Genomic DNA, 23,448 nt, shown 5'->3' on the forward strand with positions numbered 1-23,448 from the left:
GTTTCACATTTTCACCCCCCCCCCCCCACCTCATCAAACTGGGTATTTTTTTGGTCCCTGGCTCCTCTTCAGGACAGGACCTACCAAGGGCCATCAGACAACACTGGCTTGGCCCCACCCCCATTCATCCCCGAAGTGGCGAAGAAGTGTGTCAAGATGCTTCCTGGCCCACAATGGAGAAGTGGATAACTCCAACGGAGCTATGTGCATTTTTGGTGCCTTTCCCCCATCTGATGGGGGAAGGAGGGAGAGTGTGTGGGATGCTTCGAGGCACCCCGTGTGCCTGCTGTTTCATTGGCAATTACCAGTGAAACCGGTAAAAATGGAGGTGAGCATGAAGAGGAACCTGCTCTTAAATTGCCCCAGGCTGGATCTACACTGCCAATTTCCAAATATAAGTTATTTGCTTTGAACTGGATTATATGAATCTACACTGTCATATAATCCAATTCAAAGCAGATAATCTGGATTCAGAAACTGGATTATATGGTAGTTTAGATGGGCCCCCAGTCTGTCTCTCCTTTTCACACTTCCCTTCTTTTACCTCTATTTCCTTCAGTTTTTGTAGTTTGCACTCAAATGATTCAGCAGAGTGGAAATGTGAGGTAGGGTGAAATATTGTCTTTCACACTAGAATCATAGAGTTGGAACAGACTTCATGGGCCATCCAGTCCAATCCCCTGCCAAGAAGAAGGAAAATCGCATTCAAAGCACCCCCAACAGATGACCATCTAGCCTCCATCTAAAAGCCTCCAAAGAAGGAGCCTCCACCACACTCTGGGCACAGAGTTCCACTGCTGAACAACTCTCGCAGTTAGGAAGTCCTTCCTAATGTTCAGGTGGAATCTCCTTACTTGTAGTTTGAAGCCATTGTTTTGCGTCCTAGTCCCTAGGGCAGCAGAAAACAAGCTTGCTCCCTCCTCCCTATAACTTCCTCTCGCATACTTATACATGGCTATCATGTCTCCTCTCACCCTTCTCTTCTTCAGGCTAAAGGCTCAGGCAAAAGCAAACTTTTGTGAGCTTTTCTAGTTCATTTGTTCTTCCTGATCAGGAATATCTTCCCATTTTGACCATTCATATTGGTTGATTGCTCACACATGTCCCAGTTTTCATCCTTGAAATGTTGGAAGAACTGCTTCTTTTTAGCTGAATATGCCTAAGAATAGAACTGGGAACTTCTGCATGCAATACCTTTGCTGTAGTCATTGTATGATAAGCTCTATCCTGTTTCTGCATAAGTCCATTATGAAACTTTTCCAAGTACGCTTTTTATATAGAAAAAATAATAGCTAATCTATTCCTCCTCTCAGACTACAAAAACACAACATCTCCAAATGGATGACTTAACAGGTTAGTTCATGTATGCATCATTAACTCTCCAGGAAAATGTGAGGGCAATTCTCCCTGCAAACTGGAAGCCTTGATGCAGACTTTGTGCTGTGGTTACTAAGGGAACAAGGAGATACAGAAAGATAACTAGCAACCCAGGGGGTTCACTTTCTTCCAGGTAGAAACCTGTACTTCCAACTTTGAAACTAGATCGGGCTTTGCTAGCCACACTGTTTATCTGCTTGTGCTGAAGAGCATTTGAAAGAGAAATTGCTAGGAATCATACTGCACGGAAATTCTTGTAATCAGAAGAGGTGTTCCCTGCTCCAATACTGTTAAAGATACTCTGGCAATGAGAGGAGGCAATGGTCCTCAGTATTTTCTGCAGGTGGAAAATAGGAGGAGAAATGTTTTCGTGACCCAGCTGGGACAAGACAGGTAAGGTGCTTATTAAGATGCTTGTTGACCTCCTTAGAGGCAATCCTACTCTTGATAGCTGATGATAAAACAGAATATTCAGTGTTTTCAAAGTATTTCGAACAATATTGGGTATATTTTGGTAAAGAGGGCATCTTGTGCGCCAGCTGTGTCGTACATTGGGAAGTCAGACTTAGCCATGGTAGTCGACACCCTGGTTACTGCAACACACTCTATGTAGGGTTGCGTGTAAGACAATTTGAAGCTTCAATTGGTCCAAAGGGCAGCAGCCAGATTACTCACTGGAGTGGGGTACAGGGAACATATAACCCCCCTGTTATGCCAGCTCCACTGGCTGCAAGTCTGCTTCTGAGCAAAATTCAAAACACTGGCTTTACCCTATAAAGTCCTAAATGGTTCCTGCCCAGTGTACCTCCCTCTATGAACCATCTCAGAGATTAAGATCATCTGGGGAAGCCCTACTCTTGGTTCCACCTCCCTCGCAAGTGCCATTAGTGGGGATGAGAGACAGGGCCTTCTCAGTGGTGTGGACCATAATGACATATCTCAGTGGTGGGTCCTTGGCTGTGGAACTCCCTCCTCAACAAAATTAGCTCAGCACCCTCCCTCCTGGCCTTCAAAAGAAACATAAAAACTTGGCTATGGGACCAAGCCTTTGGGCAGGAAGCAGTACAAGGAACGGTTAGGGATTATGTGCAATAGATATGATATTTGGAATGGCCTGGACTTGGATTGTTGGATTGTGTGATTTTAATATTCATATTGATATGTTTTAATCCCATGTTTTAATGTTAAATGATGTTGTGTTTTGTGATTTAATTGATAATTGTATGTTATTATTGTTATGTTAGATTTCTGTATGTAAGGCATTAAATTTTGCCATAATTGTGTTGGAAACAGTTTTGAGTCCCCCACTGGGGGGAGGGGGGAGAAAAGCGGTATACAAGTGAAGTAAATAAATAAATAAATAAATCTACACTATAGAATTAATGCAGTCTGACAATACTTCAACTGCAGTGAGTCATTGCAATAGAATCATGGGAGTTGTAGTTTGGGAAGGCTGAAGACCTTGTAAAACTACCTCTCCCTTGCCTCAATAGCATGGAGCCATGGTAAAGCGGAGTCAAGCTGTATTATTTCTACAGTGTAGATCCACCTAGAGAAGAAATAAAGGATCATCATGTTTTCCTTTCCTTCCTGATATATTTCCCTCCCATCAAAAGTAATGTAGGAGGTATTATTTGCACTGGTTCTTGAGCTAGTGTAATTTTCTCCTCATTTTGGGAACATGGGCAGGAACTTGGAAGAATCTAGCCTGTTCCAGTTGCTATGGCCAAAATAGATTTTCCCACCTCCTGGTCTGGCTTCTCACATTACCTGACTAATCCAACTTTTCCCATGTAACCAGTTCCACAATTGACTGGAATGTGTTCCAGTAATCAACCATTGCAAGACTTACCCTGGTGTGCCTCTAAATTGTAGAATTAATGCAGTTTAAACTGTGTTAACTGCTATGGCTCAATGTTATGGAATCCTGGGAGTTGTAATTTTACAAATGATTTAGACTTTGATGGAGTGTTGGTACCTCATTAAAGTACAGCTCCCAGGATTCCATAGCATTAAGCCATGGCAGTTAAAGTAGTGTTATCCCTAATCCCTAATCTAAAAAGGTAAAGGTTTCCCCTTAATATTAAGTCCAGTCGCATCCGACTCTGGGGTGGTGGTGCTAATCTCAATTTCTAAGACGAAGAGCCGGCATTGTCTGTAGACACCTTCAAGGTCATGTGGCCAGCATGACTGCATAGGTCACTGTTACCACCTAATCTACACAGCTGTTAAAAGTACAGGAGATATCTCCACTTGTCACTCTGGCAACACTTAATAAAATGTAGGTGGTTTACAAACATTCCCATTTTTATCAGCAAGTTATGGACAAGACAACATGTCTTGTCCATAATGCCAGTCCTTCTCCCTTCTTTCAATATGTGTGGTATACAAGAAGACAAAGAAATGAATCTGAGATTGGCAGGGAATGAGAGATCTTGACAGATTTCATTAAGATCGTTTTTTTCCTTCCGCCAGAGGTCAAAGCTTGTAGATTTAAATACAAGATATATCCTCTCTGTTGCTTCAAAGGCTGAACCAGAGAACCAGGTGTCAGAGCAACTTGAGTAGTAAAGGCTCATGTGAGAACTTTCAACTCAACAGTTGAAAGACTAAGGTTGGGACAGCACAAGGACGGTTAAATATAAATAAACTAATTCAAATTAAGAGTGGCAAGTTTAGACCTAGCTGACTCCATATAAAGGAAAGAGAGCTATTCAGCCAGTACTGTATATAGGAAAACACTACAGTACAATCCCTGCATCTGTGGGACTAGTATCTACATCTTCATTTGTCCGTGTCTGACAAAAGATGTTCCCTTTAGGCATTTTCTAGGTTTTCCAGCACAACTCTATGGATTCTTGGGTCAGAAGCTCTTCATTTCAATAGAGTTTGCTAATATACATTGTTTCACATTTCCCTGCAAAGAACGGGAATGTATCCCCCATGAATACAGGGGTAGTACTGGACTTCATGGTGTATTTTTTTGTGTGACTTCCATTAAAGAATTCCCAGAACATTTTGTGTTATTATACCCGAGTTTTTTTAAAAAAAAATCAAAAATTGAAAGATTGTAATTTGAAAAAAGGCATGCAAGACAAAAAAAATCCCACAGCAACCATGAAACAGTGGCTCTTGCAAGGAGATTTGACACTGGGTTTTCTTGGCAGTATATCATGCAGCCGATGACAGCTGCGTGAGAGGCATATCTCTCCTTCCTGAAAAGTGCTGTCACTGCTTTCATTGTTCCCAGAAAGACTGCAGCTATTGAATATCTGGTTGTGCTGCAGCTACTAAAGACAAAGATCCTGTACCGCAGGACAATGGTGATGATTTCCCACTAGTATTTCCAAAGGTCAGAACCTCATAGACCTAACAGCCTTATCAGACAGGGTGAATTTATCGTCCTAGGACGCTTTTATCCCATCTAGAGAACAGAGCCCCATGCTGGACATCACACAATGTTGTCTGACTTCCGGTGGAGATCTATCTCCAAGTGCAGTGAAAGCATCACTGGATGCTTTCCATCCAACATAGGAGGCTTCCTGTGTTGTGTTGGCTCCAATGGAGCCAGCACGATCCTGCCCTATTTCAGAGACACTTCCCGTGTATGATGCCATGCCTGAGCAGCATACACGGTGACACAGTCACTCTTCGCGTCTCCTGTTTTGCCATGTTAGCTGATGAAATAGCATTTGGGGGGGGGGGGGAGGGTAGTGCTCCCTGAGGGAGTCATTAGTCACAATCAGAAATACATCCATAATGCCTTCAGTCTAGAAAGGATGATAAGATGTGCAGTAGCTGCTCTTATTCCAAGCAATTTGAAATGGCAGGTGAACAGCATCTGATTCTCTATATGTAAAGACCAAAACCTTGTGATGAGTGGGTCCTCATGATGTCACGAAGGTGGGTCAGGCAAGAATTCTCAGGAAGATGGACTGAGTAGCTTTTGGGTCAGTTGGTATGAGAGGAATGGGCCAAAAAAGGCCAGAAGACCAAGAAATATGGCATCCCAGAGCCAGGGAGGAAAAAAGACATATTTTAGATGGCTGGGCAGACAACAAAATAGACCCAGTGTGGATTTACACTGCCAAATAATGTGGTTAAAACTGTATTATAAGGGTCTACACTGACCATATAATGCAGTTCAAACAGTGTAGATGTACTCAGTTCTTGTGGGTTTTTTCGGGCTATATGGCCATGTTCTAGAGGCATTTCTCCTGACGTTTCGCCTGCATCTATGGCAGGCTTCCTCAGAGGTCTGCTGGAGCTGGGAAAAAAGGGGTTTATATATCTGTGGAATGACCAGGGTGAGACAAAAGGCTTTTGTGAGTTGGGCTAGGTGTGAATCTTTTCAACTGACCACCTTGATTAGCATACAATGGGCTGACTGTGCCTGGAGCAAAACTCTTCTTGAAAGGAGATTAGATGTCCCTGCCTGTTTTTCTCTCTGCTGTTTTAATTTTAGAATTTTTTAATACTGGTAGCCAGATTTTGTTCATTTTCATGGTTTCTTCCTTTCTGTTGAAATTGTCCACATGTTTGTGGATTTCAATGGCTTCTCTGTGTAGTCTGACATGGTGGTTGTGAGAGTGGTCCAGCATTTTTGTGTTCTCAAATAAAATGCTGTGTCCTGGTTGGTTCATCAGGTGCTCTGCTATGGCTGATTTCTCTGGTTGGAGTAGTCTGCAGTGCCTTTCATGTTCCTGGATTCTTGTTTGGGCGCTGCGTTTGGTGGTCCCTATGCAGACTTGTCCACAGCTGCATGGTATACGGTAGACTCCTGCAGAGGTGAGAGGATCCCTCTTGTCCTTTGCTGAACGTAGCATTTGTTGGATTTTCTTGGTGGATTTGTAGATTGTTTGTATGTTGTGTTTCCTCATCAGTGTAGATGTAGCCCCAGCATATTCAGGCAGCATAAATCCAGACTATCTGAAAGTCTGCATCTTCCATATGAGCCTGCATGCCCAGGCCATCTGGTGAGGACAAAAGAAAGAGTTTTCTCAGTAGATGCTCCTAGGCTATGGAACGCCATCCCAATGAAGGTTTTATTTACCTCTTTCTGAACTCTTTTCCTCACCAAAAAGACATCTTCGGTGTACTGGGTTAGCCTGTGCCTCAAGCCTCTAGCGAGGAGTCAGGAGATGAGTTTCTGGCAAAAGTATGATAGCTGGGACCCAGTGCTGGTAGCAGTACGCTGGTTGCATAATGTGGCTCTGAATTAGAGAAGGGAACACATGTGCCAGACACCGCACCGAGAGATGCAGCTGCGGCAGGATACCAGTGAAGTAATGTAATGCAGGTGGGACAGAATAACAGTGAAGTAATGTAAGAATGACTGAATTTGATTCATTTTTCACCACTGCTTGTATTTCTCCTCTCCTTTCTATTCTTCCTTCCAATGCAACAACATTTTTTAACGTATTTGGATACGATCTCTGGATAGCCTACATCAGTATGCTTGGCTGCCCCCCCCCCCTTTATACCAAACTACCTTGTTGACTCTGTCATAGCTGCATCTTTCACTGTGTGCGGTCTCTCACACATGTGATGCTGTGTCTGGTGCACATGTTCCCTTCTCTAATTCAGAACCACACTATGCAACCAGCACTGGGTCCCAGCTATCATACTTTTGCCGAGTTTCCTCTGGAGACTTTTCAGAGCCATGAGCAGAACAGAATTCCAGACCCAAATCTGGATATAGACTTAGCCCACAAAGCCAGAGGCACAAGAGGTGGATGAAAACGTAGCAACACCTCAGCCTGCAATTTCCGGACTCTGTTTTGGATTATCGTTGACCTGTTTGCTCTATCCTTGACTTGTGTGTTTAAAATTTGGACTACTCTCTCTGGATTATCCTTGGACTTGGCATAGTGACTTTGGTAAATATTATTCCCAGTTATGTTCCTGTGTGTTGGAGTGGCTATTAATTGACTATTGGTCTTTGGGGCACCTGATATCTGCACATAGCCAGCACATTCATCCTCATCTGATCAAAGTAGAGGGGCATGGAATCTGATTTGCTGTTTTTTAACATGCAGTATAGTAGCCTTTTGATATGCACTTGGATTTTGGTCCTGGATCCCGCCACTGATATCAAAATCTGCGGATGCTCAGAGTCCTACTGCAGGCATCCTAGGATGCTTCTGCCCCGCTTCATTCAAGGAGGCCCATACCAACCATTAGTGAGGCTCCATGGATGAACTGAGGTGGCAGCATGGTAGGATGCTGCACCACCAACACAGATGTCTCCCTGTGTTCAATAAGAAACTATGAAGTTAACGTGAGCTTAAGCCATGTGGTGACACTTCCCCATGTGTGATGGGAAAGCATCAGCTGAGAGCCAAGGCACCAAGATTGTCCACTGCTGTCCTGATTTGCCACGGAGGCCAGAGAATCGCAACACTAAACCTCATCCATGTGATGAGGTCCCTAGAAACATTCTACAGTGGTATTCTCAGATTTTTAAAAAGTAGCTTTAGTGAATTCAGTTTTCCATTTTGTAGGGATCCTACACCTTTATTTCCAGTGAATGTAGAGTGAGTGTACTCATATTAAACTGGCTTTTCAATTAACTTAGATTATTTTAATGCAGATGTGTTTTTATGAGATAATTGTATATTAATGATACAACTTATTATTGTGAGGTTAATTAAATCTGTCTTTTAATTTGTTTTAGGGGTCTAGGATTATGAGAATATGGATGATAAAACTATATGGACCCTTGTGATCCCTTTTAATCCTATGATTGTGTGATTTCCCCCTTCAGCCCAAGCTGCTTCAAAACCTCCAAAACTCACATAATTTGTTTTCGAACAGTGTATGCATAATTGCATATAACAATAATGCATAAATGTCACCTTGGATCAAGAAGATGTAAGCTCCTGTAAATGCCAGTCTCTACGAATTTTTCCTGTACATAGATCTGTTCATGGATAAAGCAGAGAGGTGTCATGGAGATGCCATTGTGATGTTTCTTGCTATTGCTACTCACTGCTAGATATTGCTGCTATTAGTCCTGTTAGCCTCAAGAAAGATTTTCACAAGAGTTTTGTCTTGGGTCTGTAAGGAACATGCGGTAAGGAGGCTAACTTCATCTTTTTCATGTTTCAGTTCCAGGTGCTTTAAAAATATTTCAAATCCTGAATTATTGTGTTCCAAAGCAAAATTCATATCACCATCCCTGACATAAAGCAATTCAAAGTGGCATGTTAAAATGGCATCTCATGCATCCACAGATGCAGGGTTGGTCATTAGATGAAATTAATCTACCATCTAGAGTCCATACCTCAGAGGGGCATAGTACGATTGGTCTTCTGTATCCACAGATTCAATCATCCGCAGCTTGAAAGTACTGTTGCTGATCAAATTAGTTCCATTTCTTCATCCCAGGTGCTTTATCTTGGTCATGGCAGATTGTGACAGAATATTAGAAACTGCATATTATATGCAAATAGTATTTTTTAAAAAATTATAAGGATCCTTGAGAATAAAATGCTGTTATTTCATTTTACAGGGGAGAAGAGAGTGAGGATGTCTCTCACATTCCTGTTGTTCATGAGGTCAGCTGCCCTTGGTTTGATCTGTAATTCATGTTCTCCAACCAGACTGCTAGATTTAATATTGATTAGGATATCTGTGTCTATTTTTTTTATATGGAAACAAAACATTTGCAGAAGTTCTGCTCAAACTGCTAGTGGAGCAGAAACTGGTGTCCTGGGTAGATACTTTTTTCCTAACCACTAGAACATGCAGTTTCTTAAATGAATGTTCACTAGCTTGTTTTTAGGGCTATGTGTTGTGTTGTGGTATAGCCAAGGCTCACATAGTCAAAGTGCTTTTTTAAAAAAATAGTAGAAATATTTATACGTTTTTATGATGTCTGTTGTTCAGTTTTATTGTTTAAATTATTGAAATGCAATGTATTTTAATTGTGCTATATTGTACTTTTGTTTCATTGGGCTTGGTCCCCATGTAAGCTGCCCTGAGACCCTTTGGGGAGATAGTGACAGGATATAAGAATAAAGTTATTTTCTGCTATGAATGCATGTGCCTTCAAGTCACCAGCTGAATTTCATAGAGTTTTCTTATGCAAGGGATACTCAGATGATTTCTTTCGAGTTTAGCTAAAATCTCCACAGCAGCTAAGATGGAAGGGTTTTTCTTATTTATTTATTTATTTGTAGTATTTATACCCTGCCCTTCTCACCCCAAAGGGGACTCAGAGAGGCCTTCAAATAGGCAACAATTTGATGCCACAAAATAGACATATAATGAAATAAACATACACATTAAAACATACATTTTAAAAGGATATAAACATTAAAAGTAATTATTTAAAACCACACAATCTTTCAATTCCTGAAAGCAATCCCAGTTGTAATGCAGAATGTAGGGTGATGGGTTGGCCTTGAATCTACAATTACAACCCATTAGCTTTACAAAGGCCCTATTTGTAGTGGAGAAGAAATGAGCCCTCCAGTGACACAATGGGTTAAACCTTTGTGCCGGCAGGACTGAAGACTGGCAAGTTGGAGGTTCGAATCCGAGGAGAGTGCAGATGAGCTCCCTCTGTCAGCTCCAGCTCCCCATGCGAGGACAGGAGAGAAGCTTCCCACAAGGATGGTTATTTATTTATCGTGTCAGGAGCGAAACCAAAACAGCTTTATTGCATTAAAAACAAACAGACAAACAAATAAAATACAAAGTTTGCAGACTTGGTATTATGTTAAATGTCCTTTGACAGTACAAGGATGGTAAAACATCAAAACATCCTGGCATTCACTGGGCAACATCCTTGCAGATGGCCAATTCTTTCACACCAGAAGGGACTTGCAGTTTCTGAAGTAGCTCCTGACATGAAAAAAAAAGTGGGGAAGAAAACAGCTGGAACTGGTATGTTGCAGGTGCCTTTATTTTTAATTTTCCTGGCACTGTTATGACAAACCTCTGAAGTCCAGAACTGAGTATAATACTATGGTTGAAATCTAGAAATAACTGGTGCTGTTCATGCTAGACCCCAAGCAGGTTCGGTAGCCATTGGTATATTTTTACATTGGTTGAAGAAGAAAGAGAATAAGTATCCACTTGCAAACAACAACTCCGCGATCAGGTCTGCTGGCTTCCCAGCTGTCATTTTCCTGCTGTAGCCTTTTATAGAGTCTGTTGCCTGAGGAAGCAGATCCTCTAAAGACATCAACATCAAAGGAAAAATTATTAGCGCGGCAGACCTGCTAGTCACGCTTTTTACAAGTGAATCTGCTCATTAAGAAGGATTCAGGGTGTATCTACACAGTAGAATTAATGCAGTTTCACATTACATTAGCTGCTATGGAATCTTGGGAGTTGTAGTTTTCAAGGTCTTTAGACTTCTTCAGCAGAGAAGTGGACAAAGCCAAATGTCCCCACCCCCATGTTTTTTATCCATACAGGGAAATGCATAATAGCCCTATTCAAGATTAACCTGCTTCCTTCCCCTTGACCATCACTCATGTGACAAGATCTAGAACCACAAACTGCCACAATGAGATCAAGAACCCTAAAGGATCAGTGTTTTCAATTAAATTGTAAGGATGCTTTTTCAGGTTCAGGTATGGCCTCTGAGACACCCACACAGATTTTTGGTGAGCAGGGCTGATGGGAAATCCATTGCATTTCACATTGTAGGTCTCTGTCAGTGAGATTATGCAGCATAACAAAAAGGCGCTGCATAGATTCCAGCTTTTGAAGAAAAAAGAGGAATGTGACCAGATGACTGTGGAACTGAATGCCAAGAAGCAAGAGTTTAAAGAGAGGTTGGAACTGCTGGCTAAGCAAAGTGGGGAACTCAACCAAAAGGGTCAAAAGGTAAGCATCACTTTACATCTGTGATGATGGTGCTTGAAGTTTTGCATGAAATGTAATTTTGCATGTAATGTTAGACCATATTTTGTTACTGTGGGAAAGAATTTAGATGGGTCCCAGGTTTACATTCTTTCTCTCACGCCAATCCAGTCCACTCTGCTAAGTCTGCTAGCAGAAATCAAAAGTTTTGACTTACTGTTTTAAAATATCTCTATATTTCTTGGATTTATATCCCATATTTATTTCCAAAATGATATGCAGAGCAGCTCACACTAAGAGTAAATAAAATAATTCAGTTAAAATATAAAACAAAATGAATTAGATGCACAGTTTTGAAAGCATATCCATAAGAAAATTACAACACCCACTAATAACAAGCTGTATCCTCAGTAGCTAAATCCTTTTATACCACCCAATTATAGCACTATGATTCTACTTTAACCACCATGACAAGCCTTTTTGATCACTGACTTTCCTCCTGTTCTTTGATTGTCATCTTTTTTTTATGATGCCATAAAATACCCCCTGTTTAAACAGTGCCTAATTTATCTACTCACAGTTACAGCTGTTTTCAAACTGCTTAGGTGGACAGTAAACTGGGCTGAAGGTCGGGTGCTTACACCGACCTGGGCTCAAAATCCCAACCTTTCAGTTGGGAAAGATCTATTGCTGTTGGTGATTAAAACCCAGCTCTTAGGAGATTAAAGCTTTCTAATGCAGAATTCTAAATGCAACTCTCTAAACTGGGAATCCTAGGATTCCTTAGGATGGAAGCATGTCAGTTAAAGTGGGATCATGCAGTGTTTGAATTAATTTTAAAGCCCTACATGGTTTGATTAATGTTTTTATTATTTGTTGTTATTGATTGTTTTTACTGTATCTGTTTTATTTGTAATCCTTGGGCTTGTCCCTCTGTAAGCCACCACTGGTCCCTTTGGGGAGATGGAGGCAGGGTATAAAAATAAAGTAGTAGTAGTAGTAGTAGTTGTTGTTGTTGTTGTTAGGGTCCAGGCTACCTATGGGATCACCGCGTTCCACATAATCCACCCTATACACTCAGGTTCTCTGGGGGACATTTGCTCCAATCAGCCAGGAATAGGTTGATAGTGTTAGCCAAAAGACTTTTTCTTCAGCCTCCCCTAGATTGCGGAATGACCTGCTGGAAAAGTTTCAACAGATAGGAATGCTGTCCGAATGTAAAACAGCAATAAAGACTTGTCTCTTCCAGCAGTCACATCCCCATGAATGTTAAATTCTGGATTTTAAATTATGTACTGGCTGTTTTAAAATGTATTAAGTGTAAATAACAACAACAACAACAACTTTATTCTTATAACCCACCTCCATCTCCCCAAAAGGGACTCAGGGTGGCTTACATGGGGACCAAGTCCAGAATAAACAGAGAATTCAAAGTACAAAATTAAAATACATATCAAAACAATATGATTCATACAATTAAAACCAAGAATGTAACAGCATGTTCTTTTAAACTGGTGTTTTAATAGGGACTGTGTTTTAACTAATTGTATGTTTTATATTAATATCTTGTTGTTCTTTACCTCAACCCATTATGAGAAGCTGTTAAGAAATAAAGAGGAGGAGGAGAAATGATACCTAATAATTTTTCTCAATTCAATGTGTTTATAAAATGTTATGGCTCAGAAACAAAGTTGGAAAAAACTATTTTCAGGGCTGGGAATGGCAGAGGAGGGGCTGCTCCCCAAGAGTCCTTGTTTGTGCACTGTGCCTCCACATCTCCAATAGTTCCTCTCCCAAACCTTAAGACAGAGGTGTCAAACTCATTTTCACCAAGGGCCACATCAACCTTATGGTGGCTTTCACAAGGTCATTTGTAATTGTAAGACTATGTAAATGTAACTATGTTGCCCTGGCATTCAAAGCTTTGTGGGCCACATCAAATCATGTAACAGGCCAAATATGGTCTGCGGTCCTTTTATTTACCATGTGTGCCTTAAGGGGCAGTTGAATATATTTCTCTCTGGGTTGTTGTAGGTTTTTCGGTCTATATGGCCATGTTCTAGAGGCATTCTCTCCTGACGTTTCGCCTGCATCTATGGCAAGCATCCTCAGAGGTAGTGAGGTAGTATTTGTCTCTTTTTTCCTCTCCCTAAAGCAGCTTTCTCTTCATGGGGTCCCATTTAAAAGTAGTGAGCAAACCAATGCAAGATTCAATAATCTTTCTCTTTTTCTTTGATCAGAGTAGGACTCATGCTCTTGGATTTGACTTCTATCTTCAAGAGTGTGAAAAGAAGAAGGAGCGTTATCTTGAGAAGTTCAAGAGGGAACGAAAACTTAATTTGATAAAGAGGCATGAGATCATGAAACTGAAAGAGGAGATTAAAAAACTCAAAGCCAGGTAATGTGGTAGCCCCTTCCTCTTTGTCACTTCTGAACAACATGATGTCTCACATCCTGCTAGTCTTATAAGTTTCCCTATGGAACCAGCTAGACTATTTTTCCAATGCACAATGTCTGCATTCAATTCATGACCATGGAAGTTAAGCTATATATGCAGTGCCACTGTGTATGCAAATGCATATTCTTGATGAAAGCACATCTAAGTATACATCACTTCTGACATTGGTAGTAATACACTTTTGATTATTCAGTCATTTACATAATATTTTTTTTCAACATCAGTTGGCTGCACCTTACACATAAGGTATAGCCAAAGACTCCATGTCTCTATCATTGCCATTTTCCTACCCCTACATCTTCCTCTGCTTCATAGAATCATAGAATCATAGATTTGGAATAGACCTCATGGGCCATCCAGTCCAACCCCCTGCTAAGAAGCAGGACAATCGCATTCAAAGCACCTCCGACAGATGGCCATCCAGCCTCTGTTTAAAAGCCTCCAAAGAAGGAGCCTCCACCACACTCTGGGGCAGAGAGTTCCACTGCTGAACAGCTCTCACAATTAGGAAGTTCTTCCTAATGTTCAGGTGGAATCTCCTTTTCTGTAGTTTGAAGCCATTGTTTTGTGTCCGAGTCCCCAGCGTAGCAATAAACAAGCATCTTTGTTTGATGAAGACCTGTGTATGCTTCCGAAGTGAACATACAGAATTGGCTTTTTGGTTGGCCTAAGAAAGATATTCCTGCCATATGGATCAATGTACAATGGCTGTCCTTTCATAAGGAACTTTGTCTTTAAAATGAAGTTAGACTGGACAGCCCATCAAACATCAGATACCTTCAAATGAAAGACTGATTTATGTAAAAGAATGGCAAGCTACGTCTCCCATAGAGAGAGACACTTTTGTCTAAAACACCATTTAATATTTGAGGCATTCTAATAGTTGTATATTTGTTCAGACATCAGAAACTACGGAAGAAGATTGCAAAATATAAAATAATTGCAAATTTCCTTCAGAAAGTAGTGAATATCCTGCCCTCCAGTGAATATGGTGAGTGCAATTATTGAATAGTTCCATAATTCTTTTTCATATTTAAACCTTACAAGAATTGAGTTCCTTTTGAAATGTATCTTTATTAAACCATTTTAAATGCACACTCAATCACTTATTCTGAGTTCCACATAAGAAGAGTAAATATGCTTTTTTCTTGATTTGTCTATTTTGAATCTTTAAAGTGCCCTTTAAACACACATTCATAGTCCTTTAATCACTTTCTGGCTGAATTTAAATGGCCATATAATGTAGTTTGAAATTGCATTATATGATCAGTGTAATATAATAGAATAACACTTTATATTCTGTACTTCTCCCCAAGGGGACTCAGAGTGGGTTACAGTATATAAACAGACACAGGCAAACATCCAGTGCCTTGTTACAATGAAATACTGTACAATGAGATACAAATACACAGGCAAAGGCAAAGACTTCTCCTTGCATTTCTGGCTCTGGTGGCAGTTCTCACTTCTGGCTCTGACAGAAGTGCTTTTCTCCATTGCAAGCCGAGGAGCCTGCGTTGTCCATAAACACCTCCTGGTTGTGTGCCTGGCATGACTGCTTGGAGCATCTTTTTGCCTTGTAGACTCATATATTGCAGGTCAGTGCAATTAAACTACATTGTATGGTAGTGTAGATCCAGCCTCTGATGAGCATGGAGCCTCTGATGAGCGTGAAGTTAAAGTCAGCATCTAATGTCTACATTTTGGTTGATGACAAAACAAACTGAAGCAGGGTTGCAAAATGGTTACGGTATTGACACTTGGGAGATCCAGGTTCAATGCCCCACAGTATTATGAAACTGAAGGAATGACCTTGAGCCGCTCAGGCTGGATTTATACTGCCATATAATGCAGTGTAACTGCACAGAATTGCATTATATGGGTCTACACTGACCATATAATGCAGATTCAAACTTTATTATATGGCAGTCTTTTTTAGCCTGCCCAACAGGGATGTGGTTGTGAGCATAAGGATGGCAGGAGAACAGCCACATATGCCACCTTGAGGTCATCCAAGGGAAATAAATGTGCAGATGATTATTGCTTATCATTGTATTTTTGTTTAATAATCATTCCTTCTCTTTCCCTCTGTAGCCTATCTGGGTTATCAGGAAGACTCTATTGTTAGAGCCCTCATAGAAAGGCATATGACTTTGGTGACTGAAAATCGAAACTTATTGACGCATTTGTCTGTTCTGCAATATGAACTCGAGAAACTCCAACATGAATTTGCAGTCTTACAGGAGGAACAAAACACCCGCAAATATGTAATGTGAACTGTACATGTTGTTTTAAGCATCTTGCTCCAATCCTTCCCTTTCTACTTCCCTCATTCTTACTTACCCTTATTGGTTCCAGATAATAGAAGGTCTTGCAATTTCCTTCAACTGAGCATGGGTTACAGACCCCTGTCAAAACCTCCATATCCAACATGTGAAAATCTGGACTTTTGCTAATTTTATATATAGTACACACCTGCCAGAAAATAGCCCTGTTCAAATCCCACAGTCCCTCAACAGGATGAAGCAAACGATGTTGGGGCTTTGGACTTATCTTGTCCACTCAGGTCTTGAGCTTCCCATGCTAAGCATGAAAATCTGAATACTTTTACATGTATTATAAAACTGGTTAAAGACATTTTGATTGGTTGTACTTTGTTCAACCATGGCAGCTAAATAAACCAAAGAATATATTTGTCCACCAGGGTCAGGGATGTGCTTTGACTGGCAGCGGTCCTCTAAAGATCTCAAGAAAATGTCCTTTCCACTACTTGCTACCTGGTCCTTTTTCATTGAAATGTCAGGGATTAAAACTAGGAGTTTCCGCTTATAAAACATACATTCTGCCACATTATTGTAACCTTTTTCACAGCCAAACATTGGCTTCACTAGGGAAGAGAAAGGAGACCTAGGACTTAATGCCACAAAGGGAATAGTCTTTTTTGTGTTGCATTTTATGGGGTTCTGTCTTTAAAGAAAATTGAGAACTTACTCTCCCCCACCACATAGTATTATCACCTTAGCTCAACAATTTCAATGACACCAAGCAGGGCTGTAGCCAAAGAGAGGGGAGGTTTAGAGGTTCAACTCCCCCCCCCCCATTTTTCAGGTTAAAAAAACCTGGTTTAAACTGTTCCCTCACTTATCACGGGTTTTACATTCCAGGATCACCCGCAATAAGTGAAAAACTGTGAAATAGGAATGCCCCCTCCCCTCCTCAACCTCTTTACCTTCATCTTCCTCCTTGTTGTCACCTGGACCTCTTGCTGCCATTTGGGCCCTGCGATTGAGGATGCGGCAGAGGTGTCACGGGGCCCAAGTGGCAGCAAGAAGCCCCGGTAGTGACCAGGACGAAGAAGAGGGAGGTAAAGAGGACAAGGATGGAGGAAGAACCTACCCCTCGCCCTCTTTACCTCCCTCCTCCTGGTCGCAGCTAGGGCCTCTTGCTGTTGGGGCCTCTCCCAGATATTAGGGTTCCCATTGCTATGCCTACATATGGTTGTTTTCAACTCTTAAACATTGGAAAACATTCATAAGAATCACCATGGGGCAAGAAAGACTGACTGGACTTGCACTCTTGAATGTCCACCAAAGTTAATGAATGGAGCCTGATTTCTGTCAAAGTGTATTGACATGGTTTTCAAGTGTTTCCAACAGACATTGTGGTATTCTTTTGTAATTATACATTACCAACTAACAGTCATTTTCAGTTATTTTAAGACTTGAAACTTTGTAACTAAAATAGAAAATTGCTTTAATTAAGTCTATATAAAAATATAGAATGAACCATATTATTTAAATTATTTTGTGTTATGGAACTCCTTTTCATGATTCACTATAAAAAGTTTCAAACCCACTCTCCATTTTTTTCTGGCTCTGACCCTGGATACTAGCACATTTTTAAAAACAGGAATTCTTTTTGAAACACTACTTTTCATGGGATCATTCTTCTTAAACTAGAGGAGATAGGCACACTTCTTTCAATGGGACCCACACTGTCTTTAAATAACTAATGGAAACAGAAGGAACATTAGCAGACTGCTCATATGAATGCCCACATTGAAACGTCACTAAGAAATCGAACAAATCCACCACTTCCCATCCCAAGGAAAAATAACAATTTTAAGTGTTTATGTGCTCAGGTAGATTATTGGATTTCTGTCTGTCTAAAATCCTCCTGTTTCTTTCTACATGCTGTGGAGATAGAGTCCCACGAGCAACTACCAGAGGCAGTCCTGTGTCATTTGATTGACTCTATGGAAACCCGTCTTTCTAGTGTGTGTAGAAAAAGGTAGAAACTAGGGCTGGGCAACCACGGAAAAATTTGTTTCTAAACTCAGTTAGTTTTTAGGGGGTTTTTACGTTTCGTTTTTTAAAAGAATTCCAAAATTTTTCTTTTAAAAAGTTCGATATTTACGAATTTTTGGAAATTACGAAACAATTTCGAAACAATAACGAATCAATTCGTTAATGGCGGACGCGATTGCGCAATACGCTAAAAAACCCTCCAAATGGGACAGGGGGAACTTCTGAAGCTTCCCTCTCCCTCTGTTGTTGACTGTTGGTTTGATAATTTATTTTTTTATCACTGATAAAACAAACAACAACGAAACAATTTCGAAACAATTACGAAACAATTACGAAATAAATTTTAAAAATTCATTTCGATTTTTAGTTGCTAATGAATGGTTCAATATCAGATCGTAAGCCACTTTAAATATGAATTATTAACGAATTACGAAATTAACGAACGAAACCGCCCAGCCCTAGTAGAAACGGAGGAAAAATTCTATATGATCAGGTCCCTGTCCTATTAAAGAGCCCCCTTGTGACAATATGGATGCTGATGCTCTGCAAAGCAGTGCAGCACTTTTAGATTTAGGGAAGCAATGCAACTTTTTTCCACTCAAAGATTTCTTAAAAGGTCCAGTTTAATCTTACCTGTTCCATTTTGTCCTCCTGTATCAATCAACTCAACAATAATGACCTAAAGTCAAAATCATCTAGATTAATAATTATCAAACTCTGGTGGTCCTTCAAATAATTAGTAACCTCCACTTCTAAAATCACTGGGCATATTCCTAGAAGATCTGGGAATTTAAGCCCAAAACATATTGAGAACCAAAGATTGAGAAGTATGGGTTTAAAATACCATATTTGTAAGCGTTTTTGGGGGTGAGGGGTGTTGTGTAGTTTCCGGGCTATAAGACTGTGTTCTAACAGCATTTTCTCCTTATATTTTGCTGGCATCTGTGGCTGCCATCTTCAGGGGATATTTATTTATTTATTTATTAAAATGCTAATACATAATTAATTATTACTGCTTTTTCAAGTTGCTAACAAAGGTTAGTAATGCAGAAAGTCCTGTAGCACAGTGCAACACAGAACACAGAACCTCTGAAGATGCCAGCCACAGATGCAGGCGAAGCATCAGGAGAAAATGCTGCTAGAACATTTTCCAAGAAGTATGGCTAGAACAATGCCTACAGCCTGGAAATCACACAACGCCCCAGTGATTCTGGCCATTAAAGCCTTCAACTATAATTTTTTATTGACATATGTGTTTATATAAATCAGAGCAAATCACAAGCAAGGGATAGCTTTCCTCCTGCTTATGCTTTATTTCCAATTTTGTGGCTTCCTCTAGATGCTGATTGGCAAAGTTTCTGAACTTCAATCAAAGAGTAGCATGTTGTATGCCAAAAATATTACATTGACACAGTATGCTAACAGTGAAGAAGACAAATTCACTCGACAAGTAAGTACTGCTTTGTATTTACATGTATATGGTTTTCTTCCTTGCCTTTACTGTATGTTTTCTCTTTCTTACTTTTGTTCTCACTCTTGATAAGGGTGCCTTTTAAATGTTTGATTCTGTTAATCAAGCCAAATGTATTATTTACAGAGCAAAGAGTTGACCAGCCTATTAATGGCCATCTCAGACCTCGCAGAACAATGCTACTTGAAGACTTATGGTCCCTTGAAGGAAATGACCTTGCTCTCCAAGCTGGACATGATCCAAGTAAGGAAGAGTATTGATATAATTGGTGGTATTGAAATCTAACAATTTGAAGGATACACCTCAAATTAAGAGGTTATTGCTAGATTGAATCCAGTGGAGTCATTTCAATTATTCAAAGCTTCTGCTAGTTGCAGACACTAGCCTTTTATCCTTGTGCAAGTACAGGTTCCTAGCATTTGGTTCCATTTTTAAGCAGTTGCACAGTTAGACAACTCATTTCACAAGCAGATGTACAACTAATTGCCTGTATGGTATTTGTACTTGTGCAACCACAATTGAAATGCCACCAACACTTTTTGTTTATCTGCCAGCCTTAGGGTACATTTACCCTGTAGAATTAATGCAATTTGACTCTACTTTAACTGCCATGGCTCAATGCATTGAAATCATTGGAGTCATGGTTTGATGAGAAGCCTGCACTCTTTGACAATGAAAGCTAATACCATGTAAAAGTACAACTCCCATGCAGTTTCAAACTGGATTATATGGCAGTGTAGATGGGCCTTTGACTACAACGTTCTTATTCCTTGATGCCTAACTCATTAGGGCTTGAGGGAATTGTAGTATTTATCACCTGGAGATACCAGTTTGAGGAAGACTGTTTTGGAACCAAAACATGGATTGTATTGCAAAACATAGTAAAGGTAAGGGTTTCCCCTTGACATTGTCTTGTCGCGTCCAACTCTGGGGGGTGGTGCTCATCTCTATTTCTAAGCCAAAGAGCCAGCATTGTCTGTAGATGCCTCTAAGATCATGTGGCTGGCATGACTGCATGGAGCGCCACTAGCTACCTTCCCACCAGAACGGTATCTATTGAACTACTCACATTTGTGTGTTTTCAAACTACTAGGATGGTAGGAGCTGGTGCTAATGGTGGAGTTCACCCCGCTCCCTAGATTCGAACTGCCAACCTTTCAGTCCTCAAGTTAATTAGCTCGGCGGTTTAACCCATTATGCCACCAGGGACTTCAAGACAAAACATACTATTACCTTAAAATTAAACTCTGTTAACAACTGTTTTCTTTCTCTGTGGCCAGGAATTCATTTTGGAGACAAAACAGATGAAAGAGGAACTGATGCCATCAATCAGATGTGGAAGGTCTTCCATTACTCTTTTAAAGGAACAATCTCAAAAAGGAAAAAGTATCCAGAAACAGCCAAGTTTGCTAATGGAAGGAGATATGGCATAAATGATGGACAAATGATCTTCAAATTATCAGACTGGGGGGGGGGGGCACTGAATGGAGTAGAGGGATTTCTTTCCTGTGTGGTGTAGACATCAATGCAGTGCCATAAATGCTTTTGTGGGTGGAAAAAGGGGTCTTTCGTGCTGGATTTTTTTTTTTTTTTGCAAATATGGCTGAATTCCGCAACTTTCATGCTATTTTCATTTGTTCACTGTGTCTAGAAAGCATTTCTCACCCCCCCCCCCCTTAACATACTATTTCCTTCTACAACCATTTGGACACAAAAGTGGGCAGAGAACAGATTGTGGCTGTTACACCATTTTACTACTATGAATGCTTCACACTCTGTCTGTGAGCAGAATTAGCACCTTTCACACATCTGTCATTTTTGTAACAGTAAGCAAATGTGTTCACCACATGGACACATTTTGCTGCTTGTATGGTTCTGGGGTTTCTCCATTATGTTGTATACAGTTTTTAATCCATGCCACTATGATGTTTGCAAGAAAATTTTATTATCCTATGTCATTTTGTGTGTGTGCTCACTTATGCACATATTCAAATAGGAGTAAGGTTGGGTGAAAAACCTGTAAAGTATCAGAGCATTGTGAGAAAACATGAAATGATGGTACTACTTGATTGACTAGGAGTGGTTCTACACCATTGGTTTGGAATCTGTGGTCCATGGACCACCAGTGGTACTCAAGAATGAAAATATGGCTCGTGGCCTCACAATTACTACACTGTTGCCTCGAAACCACAAGGCAACGAGAGCGATGATCTTGCGAAACCCTCTTATAGTGCTAAGGGGATGTCGGAAGGGGAGAGGCTGACTACTCATGAAATATTACTGCTATCACATCAGCTCTAGATTATTAAATATGGTTTCCTGTGGGTGGCATATGTTCTGTATCAGAAACTAGAGCTGATGTGGTCTATCCAATGCAATTTTCTGAATCAGCACCCCAAATAACCTAATCAAATCTAAAGCTGACCAAAAACTGATTTGTAACCCTTTAGGTACTAATGTAGGAGAGTGATCCCTGGTCAAAGTGGTCCCTGGTCAAAAAAGGGTTGTTCTACACAGACATTATAATGCAGTTTGAAGCTGGTCAGATGATGAGGTGTCCACAAAATGTACACCCCAATGCACACTGCAGCACGTATTAAGCCAGAAACATCATGATTAAAAAGCTCACTCGAAATTCTAGAATAAGCCAGAAAATCCATTGCAGCCGATCAGAGTCTATCCCAAGCATGGCTTGAATCCAAGACATAAAAATACAGAACACAGGCATGGGCAAACTTCGGTTCTCCGGGTGTTTTGGACTTCAACTCCTACCGGCTGTTAGGAATTGTGGGATTTGAAGTCCAAAACACCTGGAGGGCTGAAGTTTGCCCATGCATGGCTTATCAGGACACCAGTAATGCTGAAGCACTTGAAAGAAAGAAAAAGAAAACACAGCTGTCCAGAAGGTAAACAAGTGCTCCCTCAAGAGAGGAAACCAGATCATTCCCGTTGGAATGGTCACTTTCCACCCCTTTGTTCCCATTTCCTGTGCTCTGTCATGGTCTTCTATTGAACAGACATGGTAAGAAAAAGAAAAATATTCCTGGGTTTGGTTCTGATCCACAATCAGTGGATACTCTGGCCACCATCCCAGGCTTGAACCGGTTCTTGAGGTGATTGTGTGGTCACTCCACAGTGGACTCAATTTGGTTTAATTCACTTTCTAACTCAATTTTAGTTTAGAACCACCCTAACATTTATAGACTTTTCCCCATATTCGTGTACAGGCCTGGAGCTCAAATCTCATTTCTTGGAATGCGTTATTCAGAGTTTTGAACCCTTCCACCACAAATCCTTATATTACTTCCCCCCCCTTGCAATCCAAAGCAATATGCTGTGTTACAGATTGCTTCTAAAATTACTAATGTGCTTGAAAATGCAAAGATGTAAAAAAAAATCCCCTGAATGATAAGAAATAATGTTTAGAGTGTGCACAATACACAGCATGGTTACCGATGGATACAAAACTTTTTTTTAAATTAGCAGCATTGGCTTTTATTACATCCCAAAAGTAATATGTATGCGCCCATGCGGATATGGCGGCGATACAAAGCTCCTCAGCATGGAAGATGGTATGACAGCAACCTCTCCCCACCCCATGGCCGGAGTCAAGAACAGCCTCCAGTTACCGGAGATGGAAAAAGACATGACGCCTTTACATCTGCTTATGTACTGTCTGTCTTTGTTTATTGCATAATGGAATTTAATGTTTGCCGTCTATGTGCACTGTAATCCGCCCTGAGTCCCTTCACGGAGATGGGATGGAATATGAATAAAGTATATTATTATTTTTATTTATGCATAAATAATGAGACATTACTTTGCAACATGCATTATATTCAAGATATAGAATGACAGGTGCATTGCTACCTGAATGCTTCATTGCAATCATAAATGACTGCTTAGAAGCAATTCCAACTGGAGAGGAAAGAGATTTATTTCTTTATTTCTAACCTGGCCTCTCTCCCTAGAGGGACTCAGGGACTCCAACTGGGTTCAGTGAGATTTATTCTTAGAAA

At 40.5% G+C, this 23,448-nt stretch overlaps 1 protein-coding gene across 1 annotated transcript; it reads left to right on the plus strand.

Annotated features, from left to right (window-relative positions):
* Positions 1-1,645: 1,645 nt before the first annotated feature.
* Positions 1,646-21,490, plus strand: CCDC197 (coiled-coil domain containing 197). The gene is made up of 9 exons (XM_060754887.2): positions 1,646-1,770; positions 8,891-8,936; positions 11,041-11,220; positions 13,437-13,594; positions 14,554-14,645; positions 15,746-15,918; positions 19,298-19,408; positions 19,556-19,672; positions 20,710-21,490. The coding sequence occupies exons 1-9, from the start codon at positions 1,685-1,687 to the stop codon at positions 20,860-20,862; spliced, it is 1,116 nt and encodes a 371-aa protein (XP_060610870.2). The 5' UTR covers positions 1,646-1,684; the 3' UTR covers positions 20,863-21,490.
* The last annotated feature ends 1,958 nt before the right edge of the window (positions 21,491-23,448 follow it).

The sequence above is a fragment of the Anolis sagrei genome, chromosome 1, assembly GCF_037176765.1.
Source record: "Anolis sagrei isolate rAnoSag1 chromosome 1, rAnoSag1.mat, whole genome shotgun sequence".
NCBI lineage: Eukaryota > Metazoa > Chordata > Lepidosauria > Squamata > Dactyloidae > Anolis > Anolis sagrei.

Excerpts from the sequence above, each read along its gene's own strand:
- CCDC197 (XM_060754887.2), top strand. The coding sequence starts at position 1,685 with ATGAGAGGAGGCAATGGTCCTCAGTATTTTCTGCAGGTGGAAAATAGG. Across the intron at positions 15,919-19,297 it reads AACAAAACACCCGCAAATAT|ATGCTGATTGGCAAAGTTTC; the intron begins GTAATGTGAACT and ends GGCTTCCTCTAG. Across the intron at positions 19,673-20,709 it reads CCAAGCTGGACATGATCCAA|GAATTCATTTTGGAGACAAA; the intron begins GTAAGGAAGAGT and ends CTCTGTGGCCAG.